The sequence below is a fragment of the Mercenaria mercenaria genome, unplaced genomic scaffold (assembly GCF_021730395.1).
Source record: "Mercenaria mercenaria strain notata unplaced genomic scaffold, MADL_Memer_1 contig_1565, whole genome shotgun sequence".
Classification (NCBI taxonomy): Eukaryota; Metazoa; Mollusca; class Bivalvia; order Venerida; family Veneridae; genus Mercenaria; species Mercenaria mercenaria.
Genome location: NW_026459549.1, coordinates 27,889 through 54,359, shown reverse-complemented (window position 1 = coordinate 54,359; position 26,471 = coordinate 27,889). Strand labels below are relative to the sequence as shown.

General features: G+C 35.1%; 1 protein-coding gene across 5 annotated transcripts; it reads right to left on the bottom strand.

The window, feature by feature from the left end:
* Positions 1 to 236: 236 nt before the first annotated feature.
* LOC128551698 (E3 ubiquitin-protein ligase TRAF7-like) lies at positions 237 to 25,276 on the bottom strand. 5 transcript variants are annotated; one of them, XM_053532612.1, is made up of 16 exons: positions 24,855 to 25,276; positions 20,333 to 20,445; positions 19,619 to 19,762; positions 18,727 to 18,833; positions 18,263 to 18,384; positions 17,811 to 17,944; positions 16,556 to 16,576; positions 13,261 to 13,357; positions 12,665 to 12,806; positions 11,494 to 11,598; positions 11,032 to 11,109; positions 10,486 to 10,572; positions 9,172 to 9,307; positions 6,064 to 6,212; positions 3,033 to 3,152; positions 237 to 1,987 (listed from the first exon to the last, which is right to left on the bottom strand). In XM_053532612.1, exons 1-16 carry the CDS (start codon positions 25,055 to 25,057, stop codon positions 1,940 to 1,942), a joined length of 1,806 nt encoding a protein of 601 aa, XP_053388587.1. In that variant the 5' UTR covers positions 25,058 to 25,276; the 3' UTR covers positions 237 to 1,939. The 5 variants fall into 5 exon arrangements, 4 of the variants coding, with proteins under 4 accessions (XP_053388587.1, XP_053388589.1, XP_053388588.1 ...); XM_053532614.1 differs by lacking the exon at positions 6,064 to 6,212 and adding an exon at positions 5,733 to 5,881; XM_053532613.1 differs by lacking the exon at positions 6,064 to 6,212 and adding an exon at positions 3,936 to 4,084 and having other exon boundaries at positions 24,855 to 25,275.
* Positions 25,277 to 26,471: the final 1,195 nt, after the last annotated feature.

Below are 26,471 nucleotides of genomic sequence, written 5' to 3'. Positions count from 1 at the left end.
AGAGTAGTCCGGCAACATACAATACAAAAGGTACAATACTGATTTTTTTTCAGCCAGTTCATATTTACAGAAATGCAACCAAATTTTTGACAGAATTTATATAGGTATAAACTAAAAACAAAGATTCTCTGAGGCTGTGTATATTGTTGAAAGAAAATGGATTTATAATACTATAACACACTACTCTGCTATCTTTCTACAAGGAAGAGTACTGAACACAACATATAAACAAAGGATTGTATGTAACATAAATTTTTATTTCATTTTGAAAAGCAAATAGAACATGAATCTGTACAATTCTAAAGGTCAGAAATATTTTATCTTGGTCATGTAACAGAAGATAAATACTGCATAGGATACTTTGTTAGCACAGAAAACACCACAGCAGACATAAACACCTCAAAAGTTTGGTCCTAAATTTCAACATAGACTACATTGCACCATTTGGATTCTTTTAATTTTCTTAGAAAATAAATGAGCTAAAATATATATGAAGGAATGTAGATGAAAAAGGTATCTATAAATCATAAAAAAGACACTGACAAAAACAATGTAAATGTATAGCTTTACCAAACATTATACACTAGATAAAACCCTTGAAAGAGTCAATACAACCCTCCCTACATACCCATCCTCAGTGGCCCAGTGACACTTCCCTCAAGTCATCCATTTCCAGTGACAAGTTGAAACACACCCTCCACTCACCTATCCCGAGTGACATGTTGATATCCTCCCTTCGGCCCACCCATCCCGAGCAACAAGTTGATACTCTTCCTTCATCCCACACATCCCCAGTGACAGGTCGATAGACTCGGCCTCAACCTACCCATTCCAAGTGACAAGCTGATAAAATCCCCTCAAACCATCAATCCTCAGTGAAAGTTCAAAATATTCCCAAAACCTACCCATCTACATTGACAAGTTGATACAATCCGCTCTACCCACCCCTCCCCAGTTACAGGTCAAAATACTCCCAACAACTTACCCCTCCCCAACAACATGTCAAAATACCCCACCCCCCCCTCCCCACAACCTACCCCTCCCCAATGACAAGTTGATACACTCCATACAACCAACCTGTCTCCTGCGACAAGTCCAAATACTCCCCTACACCCACTCATCTCCAAGGACAACATTAAAAAGTAACAAATTATTTATATCACACAATTTATGATATACATATAATAAATTTATGAGGTATGCATGGTATTGTTGCCCGTGTAAAAATATTTATTTCCCTGTATTTCATACTGAGGTGTGTTGACATCTGGAAGGAAATGCAAACTCACAGTAAGTGAAAGAAGAAAGTAGAGTGTTTGGTGAGGGAAATATTAAGGGGAGATAACTTTTTATTAAGCTGGTATCCACGCTATCACAACTGCAACTTGATCATCATGCGAAAAAAATGTAAGATTTCTTATAATAGTCAGTTTATGTGTTAATATATCGACAATTTGATCTTAAGTCAACTATGAAGGAAGGATCTCTTACACTGTGTAATGCCAGAGTCCTTTAACTCATAGTTTACATAATAAAATAATAAAACTTCAAGTTTGCATACATTTACTGTGTTATCACATTAAAAAAGGACTCCCTTGCGGAACAATTCTTTGTTCAGAAATGACACTGAAAGTTCATAAATGCAGCTGACATATATTAATCTATTTGTGTCCTAGTTCTGCATAAACAATACCATACAAAAACATATCTGACATGGAGTGAAAGTATTGCAAAGTATTTTACTATACGCTGTTTCAGCATTACACCTCATGAGATCTACCTCCCTTTTAACAACTATCACCAGGCTTGCACCTCTGTATGATAAACAAGTAAGATTGCAGCAGAATATTCCACAGAATGTACATGAAGATTTCAGCACATGATAATAATAGAGTCAATACTGTATCTCTTCTTGAGCAATTATCTGTAATGCTCCCACTCAGGTATTCACTGAAAATCCCATCTGCATTTGGAAATACATGAACACCTGAAAAAAATATAAATATATCTATTTAATCTTTACCCTGCTAAATTTCTAAAATGGACTGATCTATCATTCAATTTGGGCAATACCATTTATTGTTCGAAGGGGTGTTCTCTGAAAATGTACTGACTGACTAGCGAACAATGCATGGAGGTGCAGGCTGATCTTGGTCTGCACTGGCCAAAAAGACAGAATCACTTGCTGCTAGCATGCTAAAGGTTAAAGAAAACAAATCTCTATACTTATAAAAGTAAAAAATAAATTCTGTCTGCTCAGTGTAAATAGAGTTGTGAAAACAACTGATTTTATTAGGATAATTTTCTCTAAATCATTCTCCAATAACTGATCAGAAACTTTTTTCAGGCTTGCAGTTATCTACAAACTATGAGCAATTAATTCACTGAAATTAGATGGATATAGGCGTAAGTATTCTGTAGTTATAGATCTGAAGCAGTTTTTCAGTCATGAGGTGACTCTGACCCTGACTTCTGACCCTTCCAGGTATATTGTTAGAACATAGGTTGTCTACTGACCGCAGACAATCATTATCTGAGTGCCACTGTGTGAAAACTAACATTTTGCCAAATGCAAGGATCTAGATTATTCACATCCATCCTGTTCATTTATCCGTAATTCACTGTTTATAAATGTCAGCTCTTGTATGCAACTAATAAGTGAACAGTATGAATCCAGATCAAACTGCAGGGGTGTGAAGGCTGACTTGGATCCATACTGCTTGCAAAGCCCTAACATTTGTTTTCACACAGTGTAGCTCATTTGAAGTTTGATGGTTGTAAGCTAAACATTTCTCTAGATTCTGATCTGAAACCTTTTATCAGTCTGGAGTCTACAGTGACTTTGACCTTCAACCTGAATACCAAAACAATAGGGGGCCATGTACTGATCACACGCAATCATCCTATGAAAGTTTATATCTCCACAAAATAGCATTTTGACTAAAACCATGAAAATTTGTTCTCACAAAATTCAAACAATTTCACAGTAATCAAAGATGGTATTCTGAAGATGATAAAATAATTGCACAAACCTTGATTTCTTTGTCTTCAGATCCTGAGAAGAGAAAATCTCCATGGACAACAAGAGAGTTTACACTCCCCTCATGTCTCTGTAATGTCTGGATTGGTAACATATTCTCTAAATTCCAGATCTGCAAGAAGTTATAAATAGCTGTAAATTACCAGCAAGTTTAGCCTTTATGTATATATAATATAAACCCAAAGATTTTGAAGTAAACTAAATTCTGGTTATCACATCTGGATCTAAAGTTACCTAGATTACACTGGGACAGAAGAGTTATCTTTCCTTGGTTTCTTTTACCAAAGCAAGATGAAACTTTTTTCGAGTATTATGAAATATCAACTTTCAGCATGAAAAATGAAAACTAAATAATTACAAACAGAAAGCAATGTCAGATGGAATTTTAATTTTAATAGTACAATCTCTCTTTAATAAAAAAATCACACAACATAAAGGACAAAGAAAGCATGTAAACACAAACATAGGAATTTTTTTTTCACAGCTATTAACTTTTCAGTTAAAATTCTATTTTTCCCAAATTAGTAATTTTCCAACCAGATTTTCTGCTATATATCTATTTTTCATAAACTATTTTCCAGCAAGATTTCTATTTATTCCCTGAAGTACTATTTTCTTGCCACATTTTGTTGCTCTACTGCTGACCAAAGTCACACACCCTTAGCCTTAAGTCTGCTGGCGGCAAGGGATTCTGCCTTTGCAACCAATGCAGACCAAGATCAGCTTGCACCGATCATGGTCGGCATTGTTTGCTTTTCTATCAGTAGATTTTCAGTGAACACCCCTTTGAATAATAAGTGCTATGGCCCAAATTGAATGATGGACCAGTCCATTTTAGAAATTGAGCAGGCTAAGGGTTATTGAAAATGATACAAATATTAGCAAACACAATCACCTGGATTGATTTATCAACAGAAGCAGAAAACAGGAATCGTCCAGAGACTGAAGCCACCGTGCTTTGTACGACCCCAATATGACCCATCAGTTCTAGAACATGCTGGTAAGTTTTCACATCAAACAACTGAAGGTTGTGATTGTATGTTCCTACAAACAAAGAACAAGGACTGTTATAATGGAATAAAATAGAGGACCATGACTGCCCTAGATGGCTTATATGAGCTTAGTAGCTCCAACTGTAACAAATTTCATAGAGGGTTATCCAAGAAACATTCTTGCCAAATGACTTTGAAAGGAAGCTTTCACATTCAAAGGGAAAGATTTTCGAAATACACATACATAGGGTAAATTGGTCTAGCCACCCTGGAGCCATGTTTTCTGAACAATCAGAATAATTTTAACAATCTTGGTAGAGGGTTACCTAAGGAAAACTTGTGTGAAGTTATTGTGAAATGAGGCCAGCAGTTTCTGACAAGAAGAATTTTAAACATATAGCCAGATGAGAAAATTCAGCCCCTCTCCCTGGAAGCCAAGCTTTTTTAAAAAATTAAGATAGCTTGTATACACTCAAGAAACACTTGCATGAAATTATTTTGAAATCTTGTAAATGATTTCTGATGAGAAAAAGTTGTTTTTGTTTATTGCTATAGTTCTTCATTGAATGCAATACTTTGAACACCATTGCAATGGTACCACCAAAGGAACATTCCTATTAGGTCAGGTTGAAATTGCCAAAGAGTTTTAGAGGATGTTGTTTGAAGCTAAAGAACCACTGAACTGTGTCGTATGTCTTTTACATCACAGTATAAAACCGATTGTGAATGCGTGTTCCTACAAATCATAAACAATTGATGTTTGTGACTGTGTGTTCCAGTACAAAACAATCAAGAACTGGCTGTGACTGTTTAACCCCACGAACATCAGGAACTGACAGTTGTATGTTCCTATTACCAAACAACCAAGAACGGAAGACATAGATTGTATGTTCCTATTACCAAACAACCAAGAACGGAAGACATAGATTGTATGTTCCTATTACCAAACAACCAAGAACGGAAGACATAGATTGTATGTTCCTATCACCAAACAACCAAGAACGGAAGACATAGATTGTATGTTCCTATGTACAGAGAACCAACAGCCAAGACCTGAAAACACAGACTGAATGTTCCAATAAACATAGCACAATTCTGAAGAAAGATAATGCATGTTTCATGAACCAAGACACACAGGCAGATACTGCACATTCCTAGGAACCAAGAACCAATGCTTGAAGACAGAGACTGAACGTTCCCAAGAGTTTAAGACAGAAATTGCAGGTTCTTATAACAGAGAACCAAAAAACAAAAGATGTGCATACATGTTTCTACAGAGGACAATACAATTATTGAGTATGACCGTATGATTCTAGAAACAGAGAGAAAACAACTGGAGGTCATGACTGTGTTGTAGCAGTCTCAAATAAATTGCAGATAAAGGTAGCCTGCATTTTGGGAGCATATCTTTGTAGACAGCAACAGGGTAATGACTATGCTGTGGCAGTTTCTAATAAAATTCAGATAAAAGTAGACTGTATTATGGGAGCATGTCTATGAAGACAGCAACAGGTTGCAGCAGACTATAAGACAAATGGTTTGAAAGATTGCAGAAGATTGATCAGAAGAAGAAAACAGCAGATAATATTGAATGGCTTTCATCCTATAATATATGTAAGACACTTTATAACACAACTGTAACATAGATATTGGTACATGCTTTCTTTGAGTTCATTTCATTTCTTGCTGCTCATTATCACCTTGATGATCCTGTCAGAAGAAGAGGAAAAACAGAACCCTTCACACTGCGATACAACTAGACTGGTTACAACCCATATGTGACCTTTCAGTGCATTCAGGTGCTCATATGTGTTCACATTGAACACGTGTATATTTCTGTTGTATGTACCTGCCAAAAATATGAATATTTTGATATCATATGACAAAAATAGCCCACAACCTTTTATTTCATCCCTTTACAGCTACTAACCAAATGACGCTGACATTCTGTTTGTTAGTGCCAAAAGAATACTGACATTTGAAAATACATGCAACATGCTTTCTTTGACACTTTCTACACAACAAAGTCACCTTTATTGTTCTGTCTGAGGAGCATGAAAAGCAGAACCCCTCACATCCTGAAGCTACTAAATTTAGAATGACCCCTATGTGACCTTTGAGTGCATTCATGTACTCATATGATGTTGCATTGAATACATGTATATTTCTGTTGTATGTACCTGTTAATAAATGAAAATCATATTAATAGTAGATATATGAAAGTATTAAAGATGAGCACGCATACTGACTACAAGGCACAGTTACGTCTGCTCTCCTAATGTAACAAACTGCAAGAAATTTTCTTTCTCAAATTTCATAACGAAAATTTTTACAGAAATATAGACATTTACTGAAAACAAACCCCTACCTATTTATAGGGCTTTGTTTTACTGCAATTTTTGGTAAAATTTTAACTTTTTGCATTATATTTTACTTGGATTTTGAAATATGATTAATTCTGTCATGAATAAGAGCCAAATGGATGCATTTTGCACATTTTCTGACATTCCAGAGAAAAAAATTGGCCCTTTTATCTCAGGAACCAAGGGAAAAATTGGTGCATCTATCCAAGATATGGTCAAATTTTGAATTTTTCAAATTGTGTGATTATTTTGCTTTGAAAACACAGTCAAACACCATTTGATATCATATCCTACTGATTTATGACTACTTATATTGGCTTTGAGCTTTCTGTTTTTTTTTTTATTTAGACTGTTATAAGTCACTAAATCAAATCTTTTTTCTGAGACAGGTTTCCAAGAGGGGGCATAAAAAATAAGCATGGAAGAGTTATGGTTCTTATACAATGCACAACCTGTCAATGTCCTGTGTCACAAAATACAGACTAAATAAAATACCCCTTTATAAAAAAAATCAATAAAGGGAGATAATTGATAAAATAAGTCTAGTAGAGTTATGGTTCATGTAAAATGCACTTTTTCTAAAATGTCCTCTTGCCATTGTGTGCAATTTGCATAAATTCCCCACAACAGTTTTAGATTTATGCACTGGGCAAGAACATTTAATTAAGGGAGATAACTCGAAAAGGAAGAAAGAGAGTTATGGTTCTTGCACATGGCATATTTTCATATCAAACTGATCACTGGTGCCAAAGTTTCTTTTTAAATCCATCCATGAATGAGAAAGTTACATAACAGACTGGAAATCCAGACAAACATTCAGTAAAGGGATATAATTCAAAAAGGAAGTGAGACTGATTTAACATTCTTGCATATAACATATCTTCCAGGGGTCTAGCTAGGTCCAAATTTTTGGGAGAAGTCACTTCTCCCTCAAGCTGATTTAGGGAGAAGTGGGGAGACTTTAGGGAGAAGTGGGAAGACTTTTTCTACCGCAATGATGTTGAGTGATTCGAAAGGTGGCTGTAATTTTCTTGTTTCTTGATAAAAAACATTGATGTGACCATTCATTTTCTTAGTTAGATCATTTCCAATACAGTGGTTATCGTTTTGTTACAAAATTCTGAAAAAAGTCGTTTTCAAAATTCAAGCCGATGCTATAAATGTAACCCGCCGAATTTTGGTTATATCTTGTACATGTATGAAGTGTTTATTATTAACACCAGCAAAGAAGTAGAAGTGTATTTATTTTTTATAGCTCTTTGCACCGAGTCATTCACCGAGAAATGTCAGTATCTCACTCGAAATATAAAACTGAAAGTAAAATGTGTACAGTAATCTAGAAATACATATTCAAATAAATTCATCGATGGAAGTCAATTTAACGTAGTTAATACATTACATGTCGTTCTTTTATCATAGATAACAAATAATTGTGTACCATATTCCAATTAATCGCATGGTTAATCAGCAGTGGGTTTTTTTTTTGCACTCGAACCTGTTGACAATTAACGCGAAGTGTCAAAGACGTAAGCGCGGCGCTGATTGGCTTAACACAATAGACTCTGGTGTATCGGATAATTTGATTCGCTTTCACACTTCTCGGGATAATCTCGCAAGTACCTGAGGTAGGCGGAGCTTAAATTATGCTGCCGGCGTGTGTTTGTGTATTCGACACTCATTATATGACACGGTGCAAATTGTCAACAGTCTGGGTAGCAGTAATTAGCGAGTGCGGAAATCAAAGAAAATCGGGCGACTTGCATTTCGCTTTGAGGTTAGATCTGAGCGAAGTTTGAAGTTCTAGAGCGCCTATTTCGCTCAAGTCGCCCAGTCGCGAGAGCCCTGTCTTCATGTCATACTAATCATTAGTACAATGTTTTTCAAAATCCATCTATAAAGACAAAGTAACAGACCGTACACAAAATTGGGATAGACATTTAATAAAAGGAAATAATTCAAAAAGTAAAATGGGTAGATTTATGGTTCTTGCACTGACACATTGTCATGTCATTCTGATAATTTTTGCCAAGTCTTTTTTGAAATCCATCTATGAACAACAAAGTTACAGACCAGACATGGTATCAGGATGAATAATGAACAGACACAAAGGAAGTTATAAACAGATGGACGAACAGACAGATGCTGCAATTACTATATGCCACCCGAAGTTGAGGGGGGTGGGGGTTGGGGGTTCGGGATGGAGGTGGCATAAGAATAAATCTTAAGATGTTGGGAAACTAAAGCTATAATTCTTACGAGCTTAACTCTTAGTGACTGACAGATCATATATAATGGATAAAAATACATACAAATTAATTCTTTTTACTAATTTCCGTTCAAAATGGGAAAGTGTTTTTCACAGGGTATTGTAGGTTAATGCCTTTATTATAAGCTTTCTATAAAAGGTTGTTAGGTAAGAATTCATCCATGGTGTATTAGTCATGACGGTAGGAAGTATTATTTTGCCGCTGCACCCAGGGCTTGGTCCTCGACTCAAACCTTATTTTTCTTTCTTGATTTAGAATTTTCTAAAATATTATAGAAATAAAACCTCCAGTTCTAATGTTCATAATATGATCAAACTTCAATTTTAAAGAAATATCATTTTTCGCAAAATTCTTAAGTCCAGTCCCTTTAAGAAACATTACATTATTATTGTAGTGCAGACACTGTGATATGCACATAGACACCAAAGAAAGAAAAACTTTCAAAGTCTTAAACAGTTTTTCAAGTATTCAGGTAAATATAGATCAAAGGTAGACCACACAAACATTACCTGCTATTATATATTTTGATGTAATGGCAAGTGAATAAATGGATCCAAACTGGTGGTCAACTTTACCCTTCAAACCAAATGGTTCAGTTACACTCCATATATCTATAGTGTTGTGTGACCCACTATACAACTTGTCCTGAAATAAGCAAATACCATAAAGTATTAAAGAACCAAATTTGAACAATATAGGATTAAATTTTATTTCTTCTTAAGTTCATGCGTGTGTAACACAAACTGAATAAAGCCCCAAAGGAGATTTATGTTAAATGTGTACTTTAAAGGCAGGGTTAACACAGGCGTGAGCACCAAAAAATTCAACCCTGACAATTCCAAGTAAACCTGTTTTCACACTAACGTTGCCTCTTTAATGATTTTTCTCTCCACACCAAAAATTTCAAAAACAACTTTTATCAAACTAAAATATATGAACAATCTTAGTAGAGGACCACAAGGCAATGCTACATACCAAATATCAAAGGCATAGGCCCTGTGGTTTCAGACAAGAAGTTTTTTCCTGTGCAAGTCTATGTAAAACTTGGGACCCCCAGGGCAGGGCCTCTTTTACCTCGGGGGCATAATTTGAACAATCTTGGTAGAGGACCATTAGATGATGTTTCATACCAAATATAAAAGCCCTAGGCCCTGTGGTTTTTGACAAGAAGATTTTTTAACTTTTTTCCCTATATAAGTCTATGTAAACCATGTGACTCCCAGGGCGGGGCCATATTTGACCCTGGGGGATAATTTGAATAATCTTAAGAGGATCACTAGATGATGCTACATACCAAATATCGGAGCCCTAGGACCCCTGGTTATGGACAAGAACATTTCCAGAGTTTTTCCCTATACAAGTCTTTAGCCTGCTTTTGCCTTTGCAACCAGTGCAGACCAAGCAGGCTGATCATGGTCTGCACTGTTCGCTATTCAGTCAGTAAATTTTCAGTGAACATCCCTTCAAATAATAAGTGATACTGCCAAAATTGAATGATGGAGCAGTCCATTTTTGAAATATAGCTGGTTAAAAGTTAAATACAGACAGACTAGTCCAAAATTAAATACAAAATGCTTATTAAAAGACAATGGTCGTTATTGGTATGACTAAATCTATATTGGCAAGAAGGCATAGTCCAATGCCCAATTAGGTAAGGGGTGCCAGTAGCCACTGAATGCATGAATTGCCATTTAGATAGTTGTTAATTATATACCTTAATATAACTTCCGTTTTTTAAGCATGCTTCCAGTATTTAGCATAGGTCTGTATAATTTTTATTACTATTCATAGTAAGGTATACAATAATGACAGGCTATACTAACCCTTTCAGGATTCAATGCCAGAGCTCTAACCCAGTGATGCAGACCAGGAATTGTGTGCTTCTGTATCAACGACTTTGACTCCCATACCTGTACATACACAATATACAACATTTTTTTCTTAACATATCATTACTTTACATTACTTTATCTGGCAAAAATGTAACCACTACCTTATCCCCATCTCAGAAATATGTAATCATTACTTAATCATCCATCTGAAAACAATTACTTTATCCTTCATTTGAGAGACATGTAACCATTATCTATCCTCCGTCTGACAAATATGTAATCATTACTTTATTCCTATATCTGACAAATAAGTAAACAATACTTTATCACTCATCTGAGAAATATGTAACCATTACCTTATCCCCCAGCTCAGAAATATGGAAACCATTACTTTATTCCCCTATCTGAGAAAATTCTAACCACTACTTTATCAACTTTGCTTCATACCTAATACCATTATCTTGAATACCTGTATAGTCAGCCTAAAATCTTAAGTGACTAATGCTTAGCTTATAACTGAAAACTACCTGTATTTACCTTGATTAATGAGAATGAAGAGGTAAACAGAAAATCTCCTATCACAGCCATAGCACATATAATGTTGTCATGAGCATTCTGAAATGACAAGCAAAATATACACTGCTGTAACCATTTCAAAATAATTATGATTATCACTGTCACTTTTGTTATCATCACCAACATCATTAGAATCTACCAGCAGCGTCATCATAATCATCATAATCAACCATCATCATTATTGGCAGCAATTGCACCACCACCACCACCATTATATTCATCATTGCTGACAACATGAAAATTCAATAATTACATTTATCTCATTTTACACAAATGTTTCTGCCAATTCATGACAACATGTTTGTCATGGAAGTATGAGGAATTCAGAATGAACGGAAAATGACTTGTGTTAATTTTCATGATTTATAAGAGACTATTAAATAAAACATAAAACAATGGTCAAACAATTATTTAACCACTTACTTCAACTTTGTTGACAAGGTTATAATCGTCTAAGCTCCAGCAGTATATTGCATTGTCATGCCCACCTGTGTACAGAAAATTCCCACCTATACACATAGATTGTATCTGGAAATAAATAAACATGCACATTTGTAACTGAACAAAATCTCACTCCCGTACTATCTTTTTCATACGTGGACAAAATTGTTTCAATTTCCACTATCCAATGGAGAATCAAAAACCTTTTTCATGGAAATATTAAATTTTAAAGTTAAAATGATTTTAGAGAAAAACAAAAACATGATTTTTTTGCTTATGTCAAAGTTAGTAGGGCAGATTTTGACCTGATATTGGGGACTGGCTTTACCTGATTCTTATAATTTCTAAATTACTTATACTACTCACTTTAATGACTAAGAAAATCCCCAAATAATTTAAAAAATTGACTTATTTCACTTACAAAGTTTAACTGTCAATGTAGATTTTTTGATGACAGCTTTCTTACAGAATCTGAATGTCCCTGTATTGTTTTATAGAGATATTTCACCCTTACAGAAAGAGAATGACACTGTACAGTTTTGACAGAGACCTTAATCACTTACAGAATTTGAATGTACGTGTAACTTTGATAGATGTTTCTCACTTACAAAATTTGGATGTCCCTATATGGTTTTGATAAAGAGCTTTTTTACTTAATACCAAATTTAATAATTCCTGTACAGTTTTTATATAGATGTTTCTCACTTACATAATTTGAATGTCCTTGCGAAGTTTTGATAGATGTTTCTCATATACAAAATTTCAATGTCCTTATACAGCTTTGAAATACAAGTTTTCTCACATAGAGAATTTGAATGTCCCTGTATAGTTTTGACAGAGACCTTTTACACTTACAGAATTTGAATGTTCCTGAACAGTTCTGATAGAGACCTTTCTCACTTAAAGAATTTGACTGTCCCTGTAGTTTTTTTTTGACAGACAACTTTCTTACTTACAGAACATGTATGTCCCTGTACAGATTTGACAATGAGCTTTCTCACTTATGGAATGTGAATGTCCCTGTACAAGTTTGACAAAGAGCTTTCTCACTTACGGAATGTGAATGTCCCTGTTCGGTTTTGACAAATACTTTTCTCACTTACAGAATGTGAATGTCCCTGTATAGTTTTAATGGAGACCTTTTTTCACTTACAGAATTTGAATGTCCCTGTATAGTTTTGATACATCCTCTCTGTAAATTTTCAAGGTCCCAGACCTTGATAGAACAGTCTGCTCCAGCAGTGAAAAGTTTCTTGTTTTTGGTTGCCATGCACCAAACAACATTCTGGTGTCCTCTGAAAATATAACTATGAATAGTCACTTGAAACTGTATGTGGGATTTGTCTTACGTGAACTCAATGTTAGCGAAACCATCAACAATGGGTACCAGTTTTTGTTAATGTTTATATTAAATCCATCCAGCAATACCGGTAACTGATACAGAATGAAAGTGAAAGTGCATGAAAACATTAACCAGAAATTATAAAGCAAGTATAAAAGGGGCATAATTCATGGAATATTTCTCACAGAGTAATGGACCTTGTGTCATATTATGTGGATGATACTACATGACAACTTTTTAAGTCTGAATTTATTTACTCTGTAATTATAGACTGAGTCAAAGTGCGTAAAATGAAATTCTTAGTAAAATGGGGGCATAATCACCTAAAGCTGTGCAACATTTCTGCTGCAGTTGTGCAAATTTCTCAATACAAATCTAATAACATAAACATTTTCTGTTTATCTCACCTTAGTGTTCCAATACATTTAAACTGGAATGGCATGCTCCATCTCTCGTATCTTGAGGTTGTTGGTGGACTCCCTGACAAAGACTTCCTGAATGAACCTATCAATAAACAATTCTGAGAATAAATCAAGCAAGAACCACTGTGACAGGTGTAATAAAACAAATTTTAAAACTTTGCTTGACTATAAAAATGTGCATTGTATGATACACAACCTGATGCCTGTTTACTACAATATTTTTATTCTTTCACTTAAAAGTATGCAGCCTCAAAAGAACCTAAAATGTTTTCTATAAATGTGTTCATATGACATGCATGTCACCCCATCCCCTTTACATAATACCAGAACAAAGAAGTATGTTTCCTGTCAGCGATAGCATATTGATAATAGAATACTAAGACTGAACCCTATGTGTGACATTGACCTTTTAGCTAGGGCTCCAAGTAGAGTCAATTTTTATAAATATATACATTAATGAATTAAGATGTTACAGGCCAGACAAGAAAAAAGTCATTTGACTATCCTTCCATGTATATAAAAGTTATACACCAGACAAGAAAAAGCAAGTTAAATCTTTTGCCTTCAAGTGTGACCTTGATATTTCAACTAGGGATCAGGGTCACCTCTTGTTACATTCTACTTACTCTATGGTCAATGTTTGTGTCAAATTACTTAAGTATTAATCTATTCATGCATACAAAAAGTAAGAGATGACAAAAAATATTTGACCTGTAAGAGTGGCCTTGACCTTTGAGCTATGGGTCTGCTTCATGCACAAAACATATTGACTAATCATGGTAAATGTTTGTGCCAAGTTTTTTAATATATACCAACGCATGATAAATTTATACATAGGTCAAGGAAAATGACCTTAAATCTTTGACCTCTAACTGTGACCTTGACTTTTAAATTTGGGGTTTGAGTCTTGCACATGACAAAACATCTTGATACAGAGGTCATTTGTGCCAAGATAATTTGAAAACCAACCATGCATGTTAAAGTGTTAGACCAGTGTTAGACCAGATGTGGCTTTCCAACACAGACTTTAATGTAAGCACAGACTCACAATGACACACAAGGACAAGGTAATAGTATACACCCTACTCCTAATTTTAAAGGTGGGAGCATAAAAATTAACACATCTTTTTACTAACTAAACTGATATATCTTTTTTTAATCTACCAAAGCTGGAAGCAAAAATTTATCAAAAGGACAAGTAAAGTATTAATTTCTCTGTGGTTTAGAAATATGTTTATCATGAACTTAATAGCTAAGCTACACATTCCTTTGCCTCCAAAATTACTGCTGAATAATTATGAGGATGAAATTTCCCCAAAATGGAACAGTATCATGTCATACATAAAATAAAATCCTTGGCAAATCTTCATGTACCTCTTCCGCATTTTGCAGAGGCTAAAAGACATGATACTTGGAGCAAAATAGTTAGAAGCAAAATGGTAAGGACTGGAATATACACTCCAACAAAGATTTTGTCATGTAATAGACTGATAGTGAGTTTCTAAAACAAGATCATCCGTGTGAAGTGCACTTCTTCTCCTCTACAACCCCAAATTTGACTATCTGTTACCTATTGGAATAAGACACAATTGCACGCACTTGCTTTTTATTCCCATTATAGTAGTTCATTCCATTTGGTTTGTTTAAACCAAAGTTCAACATTGTTTTTTTGCTTTGGGTTTTATGCCGTTTTTCAACAGTATTTCAGTCATGTAACGGCTGGCAGTTAACCTAACCAGTGTTCCTGGATTCTATACCAGTACAAACCTGTTCTCTGCAAGTAACTGCCAACTTCCCCCTATGAATTATCAGAGGTGGAGGATGAATGATTTCAGACACAATGTCTTTTATCAAATTGTCACAGAGAACATACGCCCCGCCCAGGGATCAAACTTGCGACCCCGCGATCTGTAGACCAACACTCTCCCTACTGAGCTAAACGGGCGGGCAAGTTCAACATTGTAGCTTTGTTCATTTCATGAAAACAACTTTTTTCTACTCTTGATGAAACAAAGTAGAAAACATAGCATAGTCACAGTTTTTTACATAATACTAGTTAACACACAAAGACTTTACCAAAACTTTCTATGTTTATAAAGGGCATAATTTTGTTAACATGAGTGGAACCTGGCTCTCTAAAGGCATTTCATTACAGCAAAAATGTATGTGGAGTTTGAAAGCATTTGATCAAGAGGTTGCTGAGAAACATGCTTACATGAAAACCCTTTATTCAAACTTTGAAGTGAAAGGGGCTAAATTTTGTTGAATAACAGTCAGAGTTATAGATCATGCTTTGTGAATTCAGTTCATCGTGCTGAACACTTGTGTTACTGTAGAGTTTGAAAGAATTTAGTCCAGTAATTGCTGAGAAACCTGCTTACATGCAAAACTGTCACCAAAATTGCTCAGTCAAAAAGGGGGCACAATTTTGACAAAACTGTAAGCAAGAGTTAAAATCCTGCCAGGCTCTGAGATTATTTTATGCTGCTGAAGTATTTTGTACAGTTTGAAAGCATCTGATCCAGTAGTTACTGAGAGATCTGCTAACATGCAAAACTTTGACCAAAAAGGGACATAACTTTAAACAAAATGTAAGCAAGAGTTACAGCACTTACTTTTAGAGGTAACTTCATTAAACTGAAGAACTGTGTGGAGATTGAAACCAATTGGTCAGGTAGCTGATTCTGTGGTGCAGACAATAATGCTAGCGAAAGGGTGACAACAAAAACTGTTTTTGAAAATTTTCAGACATGGAAGCTAAAAATGATTATGAATGAAGGTAAGTTATGCAGTTAGAAAATCTGAATAAACTGTCTTTAATGCATAACAAGAGGGCCATGATGGCCCTGTATCGCTCACCTGCCTGAAATGGGAACATGATTTCAATAAATTTGGTAGGGAACTACTACACATATATGGCAGATAAGCTTTAGACATTAAGGTTTTAGACAAGAAGAATCTTTAAAGTGTTTCCTATAAAAGTCTATGTAAAACTATTTCTGTGAACTCTAGTTGAAAATGATGTCACTTGAAACAGTAACTGTTGTGGATGATTAACATATGGACAGACAGACATCTGAGGATCCTAAAAAGTCACCATGATCACGACGTACTCAGGTGATGTACGGTTAATGATACTATGCATGTATATAGAATTGGGTATAACAGTTCGGAGATTTAGCAATCATAATTCAGTAAGAGAGTCATTTATAACCTACGTGTATATTCAACAGTAATGTTTATATTGTCAGAATTGTTAGATACAGGGTTAGACACTTACTAATGGCTTGATGGTACAAGTCTGAATAGAAACACAAACAGTGCTCATCATTCTAATGACATGTACAATAATGAATACTGTGAAATCATTAATATTTGTGGGGGACTAATTTTCATGGATTTTGTGGTTGAGTCAATCAATGAAATTTAACCCAATGATCAAGTGAAATTTCCATACATTTTATGTTCAAACGTTGAAATCCATGAATTCATATCCCCATGAAATAACCATTTTGACAAAAACCACGAAATTTCATGCCCAAGAAATCAGATGATTTTACAGTAAATAACTTATATTCAAATGTCTATTATCTTAAGGTAATGGACCTGTACTGTGACTCAACAATTTCCATGCCATTACATATTCTCTTTAGGCCATTTGAAAGTCTTCAGAGGCAACTATAGCTTAATATATACATGGCTTTCTGTAAAAATCAAAGAATGCCATAGCTGCATGAAGAGAATATGTAACTTATTGATTGTCTTGACAGGTCCACTACCTTAACCCTTACCCTGCTAAATTTCTATAATGAACTTGTCCATCTTTCAATTTGGACAGTACCATTATCTGTTAAAAGGGGTGCTTACCAAAAGATATTGACTGAATGGTGAACAATGCAGATCATGATCTGACTACATGGATGAGCAGGCTGATCATGGTCTACGCTGGTCACAAAGGCAAAATCAATCAAGTCCAGCATGGTTTACGGGTTAAGACCTAATACAAAGTCTATAATAAATACCTTTCACCATGCTTAACACTGTCTTTTAAAGGTGGCAAATTTCATTTAAGCACCATTTAATGACACTTTTCACTTTTAATAAACTATGTTAGAGATCTAGTATATGAAGAACAAAAAGATCCATCACACAGAGTGTTAGATTAGAAAATTAATGTATATTTTTCTATTTTTTTGTAATGAAATAGTGTTGCTTTAGAAAACATATATTTCCAAACTTTTTTTTAGCATAGCCAAGACAGACAAATTCGAGGTAATAATGATTTTACAAACTAATATTTTTACATAATAGACACTGTTTGTAAAAAAAAAATTTCCTTAATGAATTGCCAGAAAAGCACAAATTGTAACAGAATGAGTGAAACTTCTAAGCAGCTCTTCCTGCGGGACCGACTGTTTTCAAAGAATCTGTAAAGACCTGAATACATTAATGTTAACACAATGTAACCTTGGTACATGTATTCTGTTGTAAAGATAATACATATCTTTTTACATATATTAAAAAGTTCTACGTACTATGTGATGATGACCTTGACCTTGGTTCGCCAGTATTACCAGGAGAACCGAATGACCTCCTGTTTCTCACAGACATCAACTGTTCCATTGTAGACACAAGCCCATCATACTTCTGCTGCATATCCTTCATTGTACTATAAACAGTGAACAATTAAACTGATAATACTTCGAGATAGTATTATATATCTTATAGAATAACAAGATAAAAACTATAAGTTGGAATTATATACAAAGGGAAAATATTATGATTGTGTTGTTCTGATTGGTTGATTCACTCTTGCTGACTGTATCAAAACAGTATTCCAACAAGCCTCACAGAGCAAGTAAGAATACGACTTTAACATGATCAATGATACAACTGTATATTATAAGACTAAGATAATTTTACTATCATAATTTCACTACGATATTTGTAAACATGAACTTTAAAACAAAAAGGAACAATGTATTACCTAAGACATTCTGTAAGCTGACCATGAAGAGAGGTATTTGTCTCCTCTAACTGACCAACACGCATGTTCAATGTAGTAATCTGTTTCTGTAGGTCTTTGTTACTCTCCTCAAGCTGAAGAGTCTGAAAGAATGAATACAGGAAGTTCAAAGCATTATTCTCCTGATGTAACTCATTGCTGAGTTGGAGCAGTCTTCTGCGCATGCAAGGAAGTGATTATCAATTGGAGCAAACAGCAAAAATGCGCAAATTATTGCATGTTCACATGCATTTAGTGTATAATATGTATGATATACTGACTAAAGGTTACGGTAAGTATCACCATGGTTACAAAATATATACATTTAAAGTACTTTTAGTTCAATTTGTTTGAATTCATTTTTTATTTCTTAATTTTAAAACCTGATATTTTTGTGCTGATTGGTATAAAGGTATTTGAAAATACAAAGATTACAAGAAACAAACCTTTTGTTCTGTACCAGCAGACTGTTTACAAAGGCTCTGTAGACCCCGGTACCCACAGATTTTCTCATGTTCACTCACTTCCTCTTGTTGACCTTGGAACTCACAACCTACAAATAATTAATTTCAGTTCAATCACCTGACTCTTGAAATATCATGTTTTTTTGCAATTTTACTCTTCAAGTCACATTGTGAGGTTAACTTTTTTCTTTGTTTTCTGATTATGTTCAAGCAATTTTTACAGTTTATAATTCTAGTAAACATCAAAGACACATTCCCAACGATAAACAAAAGGGCCAACATGGCCCTAGGTTGCTCACCTGAGAAACACACCATAACATTGTAAACATGTTTGACCTAGTGATTTCATGGAACAAATATTTTGGCCAATTTTTATTAAGATTGGACCAAAAATGCGGTCTCTTGAGGTTAAACAAGTATTTTCTTAGATACGACCTAGTGACCTAGTTTTTGACCCTAGATGACCCATATTCAAACCTGACCTAGATTTTATCAAGGCAATCATTTTGACCAAATTTCATGAAGATCAGTTGAGAAATACAGCCTCTGTCCCATACAAAAGGTTTCTCTTTGATTTGACCTAGTGAGCTACTTTTCAACCCCAGATGACCCATTGCTCAGGTGAGCTAGAAACAAGAGTTAGCATTTCCAAATGGGATTACAATATTTCAAACTGAGAAGGTAATTTCATCTGGTAGTAAGAGTAAAGAAGATGTAAAAGCAGTGTAACCCAGAGGGGTTTATGTAGGATTTACAGTCAAATCTGTAGTAAGCAGCCAATCATGACCCAATAAACTGGCAAAATCTAACCTGATTTGTAATATCTAATGTAACAAGTAAAATAAAAACTTCAAAAAAAAAACAAAACAATTACCCTTGTCTTCATGAACACATGTCAGATACACACAGACTTTCTTATGTTCTTCTAGTTCCCTTTTCCTCAGAGAGGCACTACAGTTCCTGTTAGAGCAGGTCACTGGCATAAAATCACAGCTATCTTCATGACTTGACCTTGAACCTGTGTAATAAATTGCATATACATGTAGTTCATCTTGTTCACCTTTCCTTAGACAGGCACTACAGCTGTTTTAACATTGGTTATTGTAGAACTGTTTGCAATACAAGGTAAACCACACTCAGCTTTACTATTTAACTCTTTAGTCCGAAAAGTAGGATGTTTATATGGACAGTGTGATAAAGTTTGACTGTCGCAGTTCCATTAGAGGGATGGCAACTATAAATTATCAGATGGTTAAATAAGCCTTCCAGATATGCCCAACAAGCAAGGCTAACACTCCTGCAGCTAAAATTAGATATGCAATACCTGTAAATTACTTACATTGTAAGTGACCAGTGTAGGTGCTTAATACTGAAATTTAACATATCATATAAAATCTTTTACATAAACTCTTGCTTTCATCCTAACTAAAATGACCAGAAAAATGAGTTCTTATTTACTTGTGAATGTCAAAAATGGCTAAAATTAAAATATTTTGTATTTACAAAAAATCTAAAACTAATCAAAATATTACAAAATTTAAAAAGTTCCTATAACCACAAATACCAGAGATAAAAAGCATTTTGTTACCAAGATGAATTTTCTGCTGACAGCCAGTTGGATCGGGTACATAATCATCTTCCTCCTTTATCAATCCATACTTGCAGTAGATCAATAAATCATCTATCTGGCCAACAACAAGTCTGTCAAATATACAAATATTGTGCTCAATAAAAGGAGAACGTAAGAGAGCTTTTCTTTGAATCTGTCAGATTTTTATTTTACATTACCCTGTTTCTTAATGATATATTGTGCTAATTATCACTGATCAGGGTATTATTGTAAAAAAATCATTAAATCATTGATTCACACCACTAACCCTTAAAAGTTCTTGGGAGTCCACTTCATGCTTGACATTTGTATTCATGAACAGATTGCCTGGTATTACAACAAGTGACTATCACAAGCCAGAAACCAATTTAAAACAAGAGGGCGATGAAGGCCCTGTATCGCTCACCTGACCTACTGACCTAAAGATCATCAAGATTAACATTCTGACCAAGATTCATTAAGATATGGTCATAAATGTGGCCTCTAAAGTGTAAACTAGCTTTTCTTTTAATTTGACCTAGTTTTTGACCCGACATGACCCAGATTCAAACTGGAACTTGAGATCATCAAGATAACCATTCTGACTAAGTTACATGAAGATATAGTCTTAAATGTGGCCTCTACAGTGTTAACAAGCTTTTCCTTTGATTTGACCTAGTGACTTAGTTTTCAACCCCACCTGACCCAGATTTGAACTTGACTTAAAGATCATCAAGATTAACATTCTGACCAAGTTTCATTAAGATATGGTCATAAATGTGGCCTTTACAGTGTAAACTAGCTTTTCCTTTTAATTGACCTGGTGACCTAGTTTTTAATTCTACATGACCCAGATTCAAACTTGATCTTGAGATCATCAAGATTACCATTCTGACCAAGTTTCATGAAGATACATCATAAATTTGTCCTCTTACAATGTTAACAAGCTTTATGTTTGATTTGACCTGGTGACCTAGTTTTTGACCTGATATGACCCAGGTTCAAACTTGACCTAAAGATCATCAAGATTAACATTCTGACTAGGTTTTATGAAGATACAGTCATAAATGTGGCCTCTATAGTGTTAACAAGCTTTTCCTTTGATTTGACCTAGTGACCTAGTTTTTGACCTCACCTGACTTGGATTCAAACCTCTAGAGCCTCAAGGTTAACATTCTGACCAAGTTTTATTAAGATATGGTCATACATGTGGCCTCTACAGTGTAAACTAGCTTTTCCTTTGATTTGACCTGGTGACCTAGCTTTTGATCCTACATGACCCAGATTCAAGCTGAACCTTGAAATCATCAAGATTAACATGTTGACCAAGTTTCATGAAGATACAGTCATAAATGTGGCCTCTACAATGTTTTCCTTTGGTTTGAACTGGTGACCTAGTTTTTGACCCCAGGTGACCCAATATCAAACTCGTCCAAGACTTTATAGAGGGTAACATTCTGACCAAGTTTCAATAAGATCGGGCCCAAATTGTGACCTCTAGAGTGTTAACCAGCTTTTCCTTTGATCTGACCTGGTGGCCTAGGTTCTGATCCCAGACAAGCCAATATCAACCTCGTCCAAGATTTTATTGAGGGTTACATTTTGACCAAGTTTCATTAAGATTGGGCCAAAAATGTGACCTTGAGAGTGTTAACAAGCTTTTCCTTTGATCTGACCTAGTGACCTAGGTTTTGATACCAGATGACCCAATATCGAACTCGCCCGAGATTTAATTGAGGGTAACATGCTGACCAAGTTTCAATAAGATTGGCTCAAATTTGTGACCTCTAGAGTGTTAACAGTCAAATTGTTGACGACGATGACGGAAACAGGGTGATCACAAAAGCTCACCTTTGAGCACTTTGTGCTCAGGTGAGCTAAAAAATGTAATTTATCTATCTTAATCAATACTAGTACCAATTCCCAAAAAAAATATTACATGCTATAATATCAATATCGCTAGTTTAATTTTGTACAAGTCTTCTTATCATTAATGTTATTCAGAAGGCAAAAGCCCTGGCTAGGCATCTGGTTACTTGGCAGCTTGATACTGTTTCCTAAATAAAATAAGTTAATGTGCTTGATTAAATGAAGCATGGTAACCAACTGCCTAGCCTGCATTCTAGCTGTCCAGTAACCAGATGCCTAGTCTGTCCAATACAAATGTAGATGCTTTCTAGGCATCATGTATTAAATCTATTGTTGAAAAAATGTATTATACTTTTGATAATAAGTTGCTTACATTTGTACCTTCATCTGATCAATATTTGTATTAAAACAATGCCTCTTATAAACTTACTGTTGTTGTTTAAAAGCATTTCAATGTTTTTGCTGTTGTGTTAGGACAAATTTTGACAAACAGAAAGTTTCAAATATAATGTAGAGATAAAGATTTAATTACAAAAAGTAATGAGAAACAAAAGAAATTCCCTTTTAGCATGTTTTAGCTTATGGCATGCCCTAAATAGGATCATAAAAATGAAAATAAGAGTTGTTTTTTGAAGTGTCATTAAACATCTTCCGCAAATTATTGTTTTTAATGCAACTTGTAAGCATTTTGATATTGAATATTATTTATATCATTAAAAAATCCTGTGTTGTGTCTACAAATATTTATTAAAGTATAAATTACTTGTATAAATGTAATGTCAGTATGTTTATACATTTACATTTACACAGGACACATTAATCAGGTAACTAAATTTTATTTCTACATTTAATTTTTTTTTGCAATTATTAAATTTGTCACACTTTCGCTTAGACACAGTAATTAAACTATTTATCCAATTTAAATTCTGAATTCAGCATAATTTTATTATACAGGTAAACATTCCTGTCTCAGGGCAAATAAAATATACCACATAAATTAATTACTCTATTCATAAGTAAGTGATTACAGGATGCCTAGAAAAACCTTAGAGGATAGGTCAGGTGTCTGGTTACCAAATGGCTAGAATGCAAGCTACGCATCCTGTTACCGGATGGTTAAACACTTCCTTAAATAAAAGTCATTTGAACGGGACCTGGTGATCTGCTAAATTTCCAGTCTAAATAATAGGATGTTTCTGGACAGCATGACAACTTTTGACTGTCGCTGTCCTGTCACGTCCAAACTTATTCTGCATATTTCTGTATGGAAATCCCCACTGAAATCCATTGGGAATGTTTTCTGGTGCATGTACAAAGAATTTGTATGATTACATCTCTTATAATGAATTTATGTTGACATTCGAGCATAAAATTGCCTCGCTGACATTTTTTGAATGTATATTTTGTGTTTTGTTTCTGCAATTTCGTGTCATCCATAGTCTGTCCATTGTGTATTGAAACCAGTGTCAGGGTAAACATCTCCTTGCTACCTCCTACATCATATTTCCAAAGTTTTAAGTCTCTTATTTAAAATTATGACTTATATTTAACCCATATTTGAAGTTTCTACATGAATAGGAATGTTTAATTTAGTCTGACCTGAGATTTTTTTTTTTCAATATTTATGTTTTACTAACTGTAAATACAGATACGGATAAGGCTTACTGGCCAGCGTCCTACAACCGGACACTTTTGGAATATTTTTCATGATAACTCGGGGAAATAGATATATCTGGTGGTTGAAATTTCACATGAACAAAGCTAGGTTTTCCTTCTAACTAAAGTGCTAATTTGTTTACTTCTAAGATTAGGTCAAGTACTTTTTCGAGGCCCGCACAAAGGGCCACCGAATCACGTTATTTTAAGGTCTAACAGTACTATGTTTCTGGACAGCGAGTTGACACTTTATTGATTTTCAATTTACATTCAACATTGAATTAAACTGTATTTTCAACCAATGGAAAGTAGTCGTACAGTGTCTGAGTCCTAGAATTGTATGAATTACCTCTCTTGAATTTATAAATTGGATCCTATCTCTCCCAACCAAATCTTTTAAAATTTCACTTTTCAAGCGAATATTTTGATATGGAAATTTGTTTTAGGGTGTGAAAAGGTCATGCACTGAATTTTCATAGCTGTATTTTCCCGATATAAATGTTTACTAAATGTCTCGTCTGCTTACCTCAAATTTGCATCGGACCTTTAGATTTAATGGCAGGAGCCCACTTCCGACTTCCCCCGACATGTAAACATGTTTCGTTTCGTGAGTGCAGACGAAATGAAATGTAACATTTCTTGTAAAATACTTAAATCTAACTGTTGTAACTTTGCCCTATTGTTGAATATCAAACGTCCATTTGATCGTAAACAGATTAGCAACAAAATAGCAATGTTAAAGACCGAAAACAGCATTTACAGGACTGTCCGGTTTGGTGATCGTCCGGATTTGGTGGTCGCTAGCCAGTAGAGGAATGACAACTATAAAATATCAGATATCATAAAATAGGTCATCCCATATGCCAAATCAGTAATTAAGGCTACTAAATTTATTAGTTGATTAAAAACGATTTCACAAGACTGTTTCCCTAATTTGTGAAAAACAGTTTCTTTGTTTACAATGGAGGTATCAACTAATAATGAGAAAATAAATCACCTATTTACGACCATCTGATTTGGATCACATGGGTTTCCGTCGACAGGGCAGGAAGAGATGTTTTGTGAGCATTTTTTACAAAATGTATGACCACATCCTATGTTGATAACTGGATCAATATACAACTTGTGACAGGATGGACATTTAAAATGCTGACTAGGTTCCTGGGCAAACACAACTGGAGATTCTTGATGTTGGGACATTTTCAATTGTCACAAGACAACATGGGTGCCTCTAACATCAACTTCTGGTGATACGATCCATGACAGTGTAAATAATGTCAAAATTTAATTTAATTTCAACATTTTCAATGGATATTGGCCTGAAACATTCTATCAGATCATTTAGAAAGAATAAAATAAACTTAAAACATAATATTGCACTTCCTTGTTTACTTCAGCTCTTCAGTTGGAGATAAGAAACATTGCGAGTTACGTCCCTTCGACGTTTTTAGGACAAGTGACACTAAAATTGTAGCGCCTCACCGCAGGTTACACTATACCAATTCAGATTTTGCACCTCTTTTTATCACAGCTGTTAGGAATATATGGTGGCTGGAAGAAAAGAGTACTTACAGGGAGTGAGGTTTAGGAGTGGGGATGCATATGACTTGTTAGACGGGATTGTGGGTGTGTGTGTGTGTGGGGGGGGGGGGGGGGGGGGGCTGACATAAGGAGGCCAAACCATTCGGGGGGGGGGGGGCTGACATAAGGAGGCCAAACCATTCACTATTTTATAGAACATAAAGAGGCGTGAATCAGATATATCCTATTTTCAAAGGTACGCCATCCCAGCTCATTTAGCATGTTTGTGACACTGCTGTAAGGGGAGTAGTCATGATTAACCCATCGCGCTGTCCTTCGTTGAATTATTTCGATCTGGTGAATGTTATGTTGGGTAAACAGTTCCTGATGCAAAATACCTTTGGGTCACTATATCACCAGATCTTAATTGGAATAAACACATCAATTTAGTCACGTCTAAAGCTTCGAGAAGTAGCTTATAAAGCCCTAGTCAGGCCACAGCTAGAATATGCTAGCTGTGTTTGGGACCCTTACACCAACAAAACATCCACCAGATCGAAATGATTCAGCGGAGGGTATCGCGATGGGTTAATCATGACTACTCCCCTTACAGCAGAGTCACAAACATGCTATGTCTGCTGAGATGGCGTACCCTTGAAGATAGGAGATCTGATTCACGCCTCCTTATGTTCTACAAGATAGTGAATGGTTTGGTTGCTGTGCCACTCCCTCCCTATGTCAGCCCCCATCCCGTCTAACAAGACATATGCATCCCCATTCCTATACTCAGATCCTCACTCCCTGTAATTACTATAAGTACCTTTTCTTTCCAGCCACCATAGTGCTTTGGAATTCCCTTCCAGTACAACTTGTGCAAGCCCCCACCCTGAATCAGTTTTTAAAAGCAGGGTGTGACCAAACTTGTACATAATGCTTAACATGATAGACCTGTTTTTAAACTGCTTTTATCTGTAAATCCTTCTTGTTTTTAACACTATCAACTGTACTCATGCTTGCAATACACATCGTGTATTACTTTTATCCTCCTATCCAGTCTACTTTTAACTTCTTGTACAGGCGCGCAGCTGCACAT